The following is a 12,095-nucleotide window of genomic DNA, read 5'->3' on the forward strand; positions in this document are numbered from 1 at the left end:
GCCAGAACTGCACCTAACGGCCAGGGGACCCTTTACCTTTTTTCAGCATTAGGAACAAAGGAAAAACATGTCTGCTTCCCTTCGTGTCCAAGCAAAAAACAGCATAGCAAAAGCTATATACAATGGAACTTCCCAGCAGACTGCGTTGGAAGTAAACAGACATGTGACATACAACAATTCCACATGCCTGGTCTAAAGGTGGAATGGAACTATATCCTAACAAGCAGCGGGGTCCCGCAGGGCGGTGGTGGCAACAGTGGCATGAACAGATGGGGGGCATGGCATGGTGGAGGGGTGACCGTATGCGCACAGGCAGGGGTACCAACTGGAATAAAATATTGGGGGGCCAGGTAAGCCCCGCCCCACATCATTGATGGCGCACACCATTGGAACGGCAATGCCCATGAACTTTTGGGGAGGGCGGCCCCCTCAGATACTTTATGGGGGGGGAGCGAAAGGGACCTTGGCTCCTACGCAGGCGCGCAAGTTGGCACCTCTGCTCCCGGCTTATCGTGAGGCGAGAAAGGGACAGCGGTCCGCTGGCTTTTCCCGCCGCCGCCGCCGCCTCGGGCGAAGGGGCGGAGTCGACGCCTTATGCAAGGGCTGAGGTAGTGAAGGGGAAGACGACGACGGAGGCGCGCGCGCAACAGCCTCTCCACGCCTTCGCCGGCGGCGCTTTGCTGGGACGGCCGGGGGGAAGAAGCTGCCGCTGGCTCAAGTCCGCTGAGGGGACGAGGACCCTCCGCTTCCTCGGGGGCAGGCGCAGGCGCGGGGCCCGAAGCCCCTTCCAGAGGAGAGCCGCTGCGTCTTCATCGCCTTCGAGCGCCCTCCCTCCGCTCCCGGCTCCTTTGCGAGGCTGCCCGGGTGACTGGCTCCTCCCCGCTCCCTTAGGCGGGCGGCGTGCGCTTGTTTGTCCGCCTGTTTGGTCTCCCGAAAAAAAGACTTTCCAGTCCGCGCGCCGTCGTTGTTTTTCGCCTCATGTTTCCCTCTTGGGCGACGGCAGTGGCGGCCGGTCTGGTCTCCTTGCACGTCCTCCAGAAGCTCCTCTTCCCCTACTTCTGGGCCGACCTGAAGTACTTGCTGAAAGTGGCGCGCTATGGCTTGAGGGTGGAGGTCTACAGGCTGCGCGGCAGCGTTTCCACCGCGCTCCAGCGCTTCGGGGCGCTGGCCCGCCGGCAGCCCGACAAGCCCTTCCTCGTCTACGAGGAGCAGGTGCACACCTACCGGGAGGTGGACCGGAGGAGCAACCGGGTGGCGCGGCTTTTCCTCCAGGAAGGGGCGCTGGCCAGGGGCGACACCGTGGCTCTGCTGATGAGCAACGAGCCCGACTTCATCCACGCCTGGTTTGGGCTGGCCAAGCTGGGCTGCGTGGTGGCTTTCCTCAACTGCAACGTCCGCGCCAGGTCCCTCCTGCACTGCATCGCCAGCTGCGCGCCCAAGATGCTGGTGGTGGGAGCAGGTAAAGTACGCGCCTGATCCGTGTTCGAAACTCCCCCCTTGTTCTAGGCGCCTTTGGCGACAGGGAATTTTCTTAGCTAGAGCTGTTTCTGGGAGCAGCACTGCCCCTGAGATTAATGATTAAAACCGCAGAGTGGAAGGAGAGGAGGAGCTTTTTTCTGCCTCCCCACTTCCAGCTGCTCTCTGAAGACTGGAGAAGTCACCCTCTGTTCACAGGCTATGAAGGACTTGCTCACAGATTTATTGACAGCTGCATGAATCATTATAGCTAGGAAGTGGAAGGGGCAAGCAGAATATAAAATGGAAGGACGGTTATAAAGTGGTGTGGAATATAGCTATTAATGATAAATTAACATGTGCCATTAAGGTAAGATGGGGAATATGCAGGACAAATGATTTTGAGGAGATATGGAGGGTGTCTGTAGAATTTGTACTGTTAAATCGGAAAGGGGTCAAACCATCACAAGAGGTGTTGAAAATGGGGGTGGGGGTGGGATAGTTACAATGGAATGGCCTTGGTGGCGGTGTGCACATTTTATTCTTATTTATGATTATTACGTTGTCGAAATAAAATTAAAAACAAAACAAAAACAAGAGACCCTCTGAAGAATATTAGGAGGGTGGGATCGACCATGTGAAAAATGAACAAAATATTTTAGCTGCGGTTCATTCATTTTCAGCTTTGTATTCTTGTTCTTAAAAAAAAGTGTGCCTAGACATTCCGTTGTTGCGGCCATAACCTAAGTTTAAGGCGCCATTTAGCTCCTAGCTTTGATATCTGTTTCTAACGCTGCACCTGATATTTGCATATTGCCCGCCCCTTTATCCTAGTGCACTTCATTCTCCCTCCTCAACGTGCCCTATAGTTTATTCCTTCTCATGGGCGTAGCAAAAGGGGTCAGGAGTCAGCTGCCCCCCCCATCAAGTAAAACAAGCGAAATCCTTAATTAACTGACCAATCACATCGGTTCTGCCACCCCTAGGAAAAAATCCTGGCTACACCCATCTTCATTCTAGAGGAGCAGGGTGGGGGCTTATGCCAACCAGGGATGCCAACTTAAATATAGTATTGGGGGCGGGCGGTTAAGCTCACATAATTGCATGACATGCTGCATGCACGCCATATGAATGGCAGTGTCTGTCAACTTTGCGGGAGCCCCGCCCCCTCAAATATTGGGTTGGGGGGAATGGACCTTAGCCTCTCTGAGTTTGTTCCTGTGATACCAACTCAGGCTGCATGCAGATCAGTGATTGCGTATTTGAATACTTCTTAGAGTAGAAAGGTCTATGAGCATAGAAAATGGTTTGATAGGGTAAAGCCTTCTCCTTGATAGTCTAGTTTTGTATGTGCGTGGAAACTGTATGTTACATACACTCATGCACACACACACACACACACACACACACACGAGAGTCCTGAAAAAGGTTTGGCACTATTTTGAATATATAAACTTATAGCGGCAGGTGAGGGTGTTCTAACTTGTAATCACAAGGACACGATGCTTTAGCAACAAAGAAGTCCCATGTTTTGCTAGAAGTTGCATGCAGCATGCACAGCGATTTTCTTCATATCTTTAGGATTTGGGGTAGATTCTCAACATTACTTGGTCTCAGTTATGCTTTAGGAGCCAATTTAGAAGTCTTGAATGAATGAGTGAGTGAATGAATGAATCTTTATTTGCATCAGCCATCGGCCATAGCAACAAAACAGCAATGCAATATACAAAGAACAGAAATAAAAAGTTGATTATACAAAACACACTTCCGGGTCCTGAATCAGCAGTCAAATAGTGGACCTTATTCTAAGTGCCCCAGCTAAAAACCTTGAAACCTTTGCTGTCATCTGCTACTCTTGATCTGCTAGGAGGACACTGTGGCAGTGGTTGGGTTACCTGGAATGGACAATAAGAGAGGGGTGATAATCTCATTTCTCAAGTCTTTATAAAGAGTGCAAGCCAGAAGGGCATGCACCACTGATTTGGTACTGCCATCTCCACAGGGACATAAGCGTTTTTCATGTGTAGGAATCTGTAGGATTGATTATTCTTATATGTCTTGTTGAATACTGGCATGAGCCAACAAGTGGTAGTTTATTCTATTTGTTATGGCTCCAATATGGAAAGCTATATTGAGCTAACCTGTTGCGCTAGGAGGAGCCAGCACAATTCCTGCTAGCCCAGTGGGAATTGCTCCCTCTCCTGTTCCCTGCATCCCATCCCATCCCCAGATTTGCTCTAAAGGGTCTAGGGGGGGAACCCAGAACAGATTTTAGGGGCATACAGAGGAGAAGCTTCCATCCCTCAAGGAAACTCCTTGCACTTATGGAACCTTAGCACTACCTTGAATATAAGCCAGAGGCTTTGTTTACAATTAAGTGGTATACAGTTTTTATTAAATACTGTAAAATACACGTTAAGTCAGCAAATGTATCTTTGGCAATTCCAAACCTGGGTTTGCAAAGGTAATGCGGATGAAGAGGGGTGACTGCAGGGTGAAATAGTAGAATTGGGAGGCACTGTGGACATAGACTCATAGAATTATAGAATTGTAGAGCTGAAGGAACCCAAAGGGTCTTCTAGTCCAACCCCCTGCAATACAGAAATTTCTCTTCTCTTTAATGTAATTGAACCTCCCCTGTTCAATGCTGTAAAAAGGTAAAGGACCCCTGGACGGTTAAGGTCAGTCAAAGACGACTATGGGGTGCAGCGTTCATCTCACTTTCAGGCTGAGGGAACCGGTGTTTGTCCACAGAGAGCTTTCCAGGTCATGTGGCCAGCATGACTAAACCACTTCTGGTGCAACAGGACACTGTGATGAGTTCCAGAGTACATGAAAACACTGTTTACCTTCCCGCTGCAGTGCGGTACCTATTTATCTACTTGCACTGGTGTGCTTTTGAACTGCTAGGTTGGCAGAAGCTGGGACAGAGCAACGGGAGCTCACCACCGTCCTGCAGATTCAAACTGCAAGCCCAAGAGGCTCAGTGGGTTAGATCTGCTTAAATACATCTAGTGAAAGAGAGTTAATACTTCCTGAGGCAGCCTGTTCTACTGATGAACAGCTCTTAGTGTTAGGAAGCATCTCCTGATGTTTAGCTCTAATCTGCTTTCATGTGGTTTCCACCCACTGAGTCTAGTCCTGTTCTCTGGAACAGCAGGGAACAAATTTGCTTCATCTTCCATATGACCACCCTTCAGATATTTGAAGACAGCATTTACGCTCTCTATGCATGGTTGCATGGACAGCAGAATGCAGAGGATGGTGCCTTGTAGTGTCAGCTATCCCCACATGCGTGCAGCTGTTAACCCCTCTATACGGCGATTTTTACTCAATTTTAAGATGCCCTTTGATTTGATTTGTTTTGCTTTACATGTTTATCAGTTATGATTTATAATGTTATCGTCTGCTACTCTGGAACTCTTGTGAGAAGGGCAGACTACAAATAAATAATAAATAAACCCTTCCAAAGTGCTGTAAAAGTTTGGGTGTCTAAATTGTCTCCCATCACCCAACCTCTTAAAGAAAGCTTCCTAGAAGGTTTGCAGACTCACAACATACTTGCCTTCCAATATGAAAGCCTCTCCCTCATGCAGAATTACCAAGTGGGAAAGAATACAGTGATCAATAAGGATCTTGATTATTGAAAACAGTATATGCTGATTTCCATTGAGAGGCATAAGTATTTGAGAATTACTTCATTATTATTTATTAAATTTGCATACCACCCTTCATCGGAAGATCCTAAGGCGGTTCACACAGATAAATACAAATTAAGAATACAAAATACATAATAAAACAAAAACAAACCAATAAACCCCTCCCACAAACACATTTAAAAAGCCATAGAATGTTAATCAGCCAAATGCCTGGTTGAAGAAAAACGTTTTCACTTGGTGCCTAAAGGTGTGTAATCGCCAGGGGAGCCTCCTCAAACAGGGAGCTACCACAGAAAAGGCCCTGTTCTCGCGTTGCTGCCCTCCTGTTCTCAGATGGAATGGCAGATGACAAGGGGCCTCAGATGATGATTGCAGGGTCCAGATTGGTTCATATGAGGAGAGGTGGTCCTTGGGGCATTGTGGTCCTGAGCATGTATAACATGTTTTCCTGAAATAGCTGTTACATATACATATGGATTATCATAATAGAAGACACATGAATAACATAATTTTTAAATCCAACTTTAGTTGATGCTACAGATTTCTGTAAAATGTCACCAGTAAAAACTCTCTGGAAGATTAATTGTATTTCAGGAATCCTGATCATTGTCTCTTTGACCACTTAACACAAGACTAAGTGGTCTTGCATGGTAGTTAATTCCTTGTTAACATTGTACAAATTCCATGTGTCATTTGTTGCATATGGTAAATAGACTTGTGTCTTGTTTTGTCGTCCAGGGGTCCTCCGTTCTATGAGATAGTTATTAAAGAACAGGAGAAAATGTATGCATTTTTAAAAATCACCAGATAATTCAATTTGTCTTTTAAGGAACAGTTCGGTAAATATTGTTAAATCTCCACAAAAATTACTGAATTGACTTTTATAGGATCACTGTGAGACTGACTGTACTCTAAAAAATTATGCTGAAACTGAAGTAGAAATGAATGACATCTGCAGTTGTACTTGGAATGTTTATTCTTTTAGCATGTTTCAGTTTAATATTTTGCTTTAAAAGTCTTTCTTCTGAAAGTTCTATTAGCCTACATATTACCAGATGAATGCAGCTGTCTTAAATTAAAGATTGATGGGAGTCAGTTCTTGCATTGATGAAATTCATTCTGAAAAAGTAAGGAGAAACTAATGTGTGTTTAGAATCAGGGGAAATGGATTTTATTTAACAAAATTAACGTGCTTTGAAAAGTACTGTACTTTAGGAAGTGATGTAAGATGTTATGGAAACATAATCACTAGGCATCATTGAAATGCTATTCTGTCAAGAGAATGGGAGCAGCTGCAATCTGCCGATTCTTTATGAACTCTATGTACTTCCAGCAGGTTTTGATACTGTTGATCGTAGTATCCTCCTGGGATGTCCCCGAGTCACAGGATGAGTGCCCCATTTTATGGTGGGTTTAGTTCTGCTTACAGGATTGATTCCAGAAAATGCTCTTGGGTGACTGTGCCTTGAGCCTCTGTGGTGTGCCATAGGGCATGATTTTGTCCCCAGTACTATCTAATGTCCATATGAAGCCACTGGGAGTGTCATTAAAAGCTATCGGTCAAGATGACACTGGTATGCCGACGGTGGCAAGGTCTGTTTCTCTGTAACATCTGAATCGGGAGGGACAATACATTCTTAATAAACTGCAACTTACCGTATTTTTCGTCCCATAGGACGCACCTAGTTTTTTTGGGGGGAAATAAAGGAAAAAAATTTCCCCTTTATTTCCCCCCCAAAAGCAGGTCGGGGAAACCGAACCAGGTTGAGGAACAGCAGGATGGCGGCACTGCGCCTCCCTGCTGTCCCCTGAGCTTGTGGGGCTGGCCCATGTCTGCCCGGCGCGCGGGGCGCTCTGCTTCAGGGCGCCCCACCCCCCGGGCAGCAGGCTGCTATCCACAGCGTGGGGAGCCCTGCGGGGAACTCCTGCAGGGCTCCCCACGCTGCGGATGTGTTCCCGAAGCGCCGGGCGCTCTGCTTTCAGCACGCCCGGTGCTCCGGGAAGCAGGCTGCTATCCGCAGCCTAGACAGCCCTGCGGGAACTCCCGCAGGGCTGCCTAGGCTGCTGATGTCTTCCTGAAGCCTGGAGAGCAAGAGGGGTCGGTGCGCACCGACCCCTCTCGCTCTCCAAGCTTCAGCGAAAGCCTGCATTCGCCCCATAGGACGCACCCAGATTTCCCCTTCATTTTTGGAGGGGGAAAAGTGTGTCCTATAGGGCGAAAAATACGGTAATCTTGACAAGATAGTGGCCATGTCTGGAAATTGAGCTTCGTACAAGCTCTAGATCAGGTTGTACTCCATATGAAGGAGCAGGTGTGTAATTTGGGGGTTCTCCTAGATTCATTGCCTTCATTAGAGGCCCAGGTGGCCTCTGGCTCAAAGCACCCATTACCAGCTTTGGTTGGTATTCCATCTACAACCAGTTCTATACACTGAGAGCTTTGCATAGATGGTCCATACATTGGTAACTTCCCAATGAGACTACAGTAATGTGCTGTACGTGGGGCTACCCTTGCATCTGGTTTGCAAGCTACAGCCAGCTGAAAATGCAGCTGCTAGAGTGCCTAGTGGGACACCCAGCTGTAGAGGTACTGTGCCAGTTTTGAAAGATGTACCACATCTTAATTAGACATTAAGGCAAGTGTTGGTGCTGACCTTTAAAGCCCTAAACGGCCTCAGTTCAGTATATCTGAAGGAGTGGCTCTACCCCCATTGTTCTACCCAGACACTGAGGTCCAGTGCCGAGGGCCTTCTAGCGGCTCCCTCACTGCAAGAAGCCAAGTTACAGGCCTTCTCGGTGGTGGTGCCCGCCCTGTGGAATGCCCTCCCACCAGATGTCAAAGAGAACAACAACTACCAGACTTTTAGAAGACATCTGAAGGCAGCCCTGTTTAGGGAAGCTTTGAATGTTTGATGCATTACTGTATTTTAATATTTTATAGGAAGCTGCCCAGAGTGGCTGGGGAAGCCCAGCCCGATGGGCGGGGTACAATTAATAAATTATTTATTTATTTATTTATTTATTTATTTATTTATTTATTTATTTCAGGGTTTTATTGTTAACATAACATTTAAAGCCTAAACCACTTGGGACAAGGATACCTAGCAAACCACCTTTCCCAGTACAATTCGAGCTTATATTTAAGATCTGCGAAGGAGAATCCTCTGGCCTCTTCACAGCCACTTCAGAGGAGAAGCAAGGATGTATGCATGTGTGGTGTAGTGGTTAAGAGTGGGAGACTCATAATCTGGGGAACCGGGTTCGCATCTCTGCTCCTCCACATGCAGCTGCTGGGTGACCTTGGGCTAGTCACACTTCTCTGAAGTCTCTCAGCCCCACTCACCTCACAGAGTGTTTGTTGTGGGGGAGGAAGGGAAAGGAGATTGTTAGCTGCTTTGAGACTCCTTAGGGTGGTGATAAAGCGGGATATCAACTCTAAATCCAAACTCTTCTTCATGTGTTTTCTCCCATAATGCTAAGCCAGGACTAGCTAACCTGTGGCCCTGCTAAAGTTGTTGGTTCCCACCAGCCCCAGCCAGCATAGCTAATGGTCAGTTAGTCTGACAACATCTAGGGGAAGGCATAGCTTAGTTACCCTTTTGTCAAACTTTGGATTAGTGTTACGTGAAGCTAATCATCATGTCTTTCTCATACCCTAGTGCAGTGAAGAAATGAAAAGCTGAATGGTGCTTTCTAGATGATAGTATATTTTGTTCTCAGTGGCTCCTTTTGGGTTCTGTTGAAGATTGTAATCTGGGACACAAACCTGACCTGCTTCCTGCCCCAGTCTCCGATCCTGACAGACATTTCACTACTGATATCTACAGTGGTACCTCGGGTTACATACGCTTCAGGTTACATACACTTCAGGTTGCAGACTCTGCTAACACAGAAATAGTACCTTGGGTTAAGAACTTTGCTTCAGGATGAGAACAGAAATCGTGCTCCGGTGGCACGGTGGCAGCGGGAGGCCCCATTAGCTAAAGTGGTGCTTCAGGTTAAGAACAGACCTCCGGAACGAATTAAGTACGTAACCAGAGGTACCACTGTATTTAATTGAATCCAGTATTGTATTTAATATGATGCAATATTATTTTTTAGATATGCTTGGAACCTTAGAGGAAATTCTTCCTAGCCTCCAAGAAGATATCAGGATTTGGGTGATGGCGAAAGAATCCACATTGCCACATGTTGGTACCATTTTGGACAAGCTAGAAGTTGCCTCTGATGATCCTGTACCAGCTAATCTCTGTGTTGCTAATAACTTGAAGGATCCTCACCTCTACATTTTTACCTCTGGAACAACAGGTACAACATTCTATAAAGGTTTTCAATACACAGTCAGAAGTGATTGTGGTGTTGTTGTTTTTTAATGATTAACCTAGTGCAAACACACTATAAATCTACACTGATATGGGAGGGCCCCACCTCGAAAAGCTCTTGGCTTGGAAAACAGTTAAAACTTTTCTTTCTTTCTTTTTTAAGGCCAGCTGCCTACTGTATACTTCTGACCCCATAAACCTATATAGTACGTAGTAAGCTTTTCAGTTTTTCCAGATGGCCAGGACATTAAACTTACTCATTTAAGAAATAACTACTTTTTGTTTTACCTTTTAATATTGCAAAACAACAACAACCACCTACTAATTCTACTTTGAATATTGGAACAAATAGCAGCATATTTTCTGATCATGTGACGTGGCTTTGGAATTTGGCTTCGTGAGCTTTATAATCTCCTTTCTTAGCATGTTGTTATACATCTGTTATGAAATGTTTCCTGTCCAAGCTTGCTGAGCTTACAGGTCATTGTGGAGAAAGAAAATAGGATTAAGTTACTAACTAGCCCTTTAGTTTTGAAGCAGATGGCCAGGTTTGTTGCCATTGGTACAGATGCTAAGAAGCTAAGATCTTTATGTGCTTGTTTCGAAACACTCCTTATCGGAGGACATGAAAAGCAACATTATATAGCTGATTGAAAACAAATGTTCCACTCATAGTATTATTGTTATTTGTTAAATTGTATGATTATTTTTGTATTAAATATTATTTAAGAGGCCCTATTTGCCATATGTTCCTTACATTTTGATTAACAGCAAAGGCTAATTTGTGTGTCTGTGCCATATACCAATATTATAGATGCCTTTTCGTTTTCTTCTCTGATGCTTGCAGAACATGTCTTATCTCCGTTACCCATAATGTTTCCTGATCAATGATGTAGCACACATCCCCCCCCCCTTTTAACTTGTATTATTGAAACCAAGTGCTTAGATCTTACTTTTACATACATTTAAAGCTACACTTGTGTGCATGGTCCCTATTGAAATAAATGCAGCAGCACATGCAGAATGTTGAAATGGAAAAAACCACAACAACCTCTCACATCTTCCAGGATCAGGTTGAAGTGTAAGTCAGTTTAATTCATGCTGCATATATACACTCTATCGCAGGAGACGTGGGCCCTGTGGGACTTGACATTCTTCCGCAGGGCCTGCAAGATGGAACTGTTCCGCCTGGCCTTCGGTCTGAGCCAAGTTTGACACCCCCCCCCATATGGGACCCTGTAAGCTACCTCTTTGGCCCTTTTATTGCCTCATGTGGGATCAACATGGATAGCTGGTCCTGATGAATACTTGAGGTTCCCGACCCCTATGGTTGTAATCTCATGGGCAGTCATTTAATTTTATCCTGATTCTAATTTTTAAGATGTATTTTAATCAATTGTTTGTGTTTTAATGTATTTGACATTTGATGTTAGCTGCCCTGAGCCCGGTCATGGCCGGGGAGGGTGTGGTATAAATAAAAATTTACTTACTTTCATATAGAATTTGCAAAAGCATCATTTGCCTAAAAATTTACAACTTTTATAATTCAAGCAAAGCAGGTTGTGTGACCAGAAAAGAAGCTCTTTTCTAAGGAAATAATTAGACTATCTAATTATTACAACTATATGTGTGATAGAGTATCGGAGGGGAAAGGGAGCTGGTTAACAGTTTGTTCCCCTCCCTCCACCAACCAAGCAATTTTCCTAATCTAATTCACACCTGTAACACCTTTGATGCCTATAGCTTCAAGATGTGATGCCTGGATTTAGATCAGGAAAGCGCTGTAAGTGAAAGAACATCAGGATGTCCAATCTGCAAAAAGCTGTAGTAGGTTTTTTTTTGGGGGGGGGGATCATTGATGGAGCTTTTTGTTTTATATACCTGGGTAGCAGGGAGTATATAGCTTCCATAAACTGGCTACTTGTTTTGAAATAATAAGTTTTCTTTTCAAAAATATATTATTATTTCATTTTTCTTCAAACAATAAAATAATATTACATCAAATTTCAATATCCAATTTCAAAATAATATGTTTTCTTAATGCATTGACTTGCCTGTTATTTTAACCTTTTCGCAGAATATATAGTGAATGGGCAACTGGTTTGTTTATTTATTTTGGATGTTACTTAGTAATATTCCAGAACAATTTGTGCAAATTACGTAACCTATTTTAGCATACAGATGAAAATTTCACCCTGGAGTGCAAAAAGTAGCCATTGATTTTTAAAATAAGCAGTGTTTACTTCCTTTGAAAGAAAAAATATATATGTTTGCGTATATTTTATTTCTTTATTTCAGGTTTACCAAAGGCTGCAATTATCAGTCATCTGCAAGTTCTGAAAGGAGCTGCTGGATTATGGGCATTTGGTGCTACTCCTGATGACATAATTTATATTACTCTCCCTCTTTACCACAGTGCAGCTGCTCTACTTGGCATAGGTGGATGCATTGAACTGGGTAAGGCAAGTTGACATTTCCATTCCACCTTAAGGAACAGGCATGAGATTGTTGCATGTCACATGTCTGTTTACATTCCAGCACAGATTGCTGGGAACTTCCATTTGTGTACAGTGGTGCCTCGCAAGACGAAAAGAATCCGTTCTGTGATTCTCTTCGTCTAGCGGTTTTTTCCTCTTGCGAAGCAAGGCCATTGATGGAT

At 44.7% G+C, this 12,095-nt stretch overlaps 1 protein-coding gene across 2 annotated transcripts in view; it reads left to right on the top strand.

The window, feature by feature from the left end:
• The first annotated feature begins 947 nt into the window (after positions 1-947).
• SLC27A6 (solute carrier family 27 member 6) overlaps positions 948-12,095 on the top strand; it is a 49,922-nt gene continuing 38,774 nt past the window's right edge. For both annotated transcript variants that reach the window (XR_014211985.1, XM_082191579.1), the window contains exons 1-3: positions 948-1,459; positions 9,216-9,422; positions 11,735-11,893. Coding sequence is in view for 1 of the 2 variants with exons in the window: in XM_082191579.1 (XP_082047705.1) it covers positions 979-1,459; positions 9,216-9,422; positions 11,735-11,893 (847 nt within the window). In the remaining variant the exon portion in view is untranslated. The remainder of the gene's footprint in view (positions 1,460-9,215; positions 9,423-11,734; positions 11,894-12,095) is intronic.

Source organism: Podarcis vaucheri (genome assembly GCF_965113315.1).
Source record: "Podarcis vaucheri genome assembly, chromosome: 11".
Classification (NCBI taxonomy): Eukaryota; Metazoa; Chordata; class Lepidosauria; order Squamata; family Lacertidae; genus Podarcis; species Podarcis vaucheri.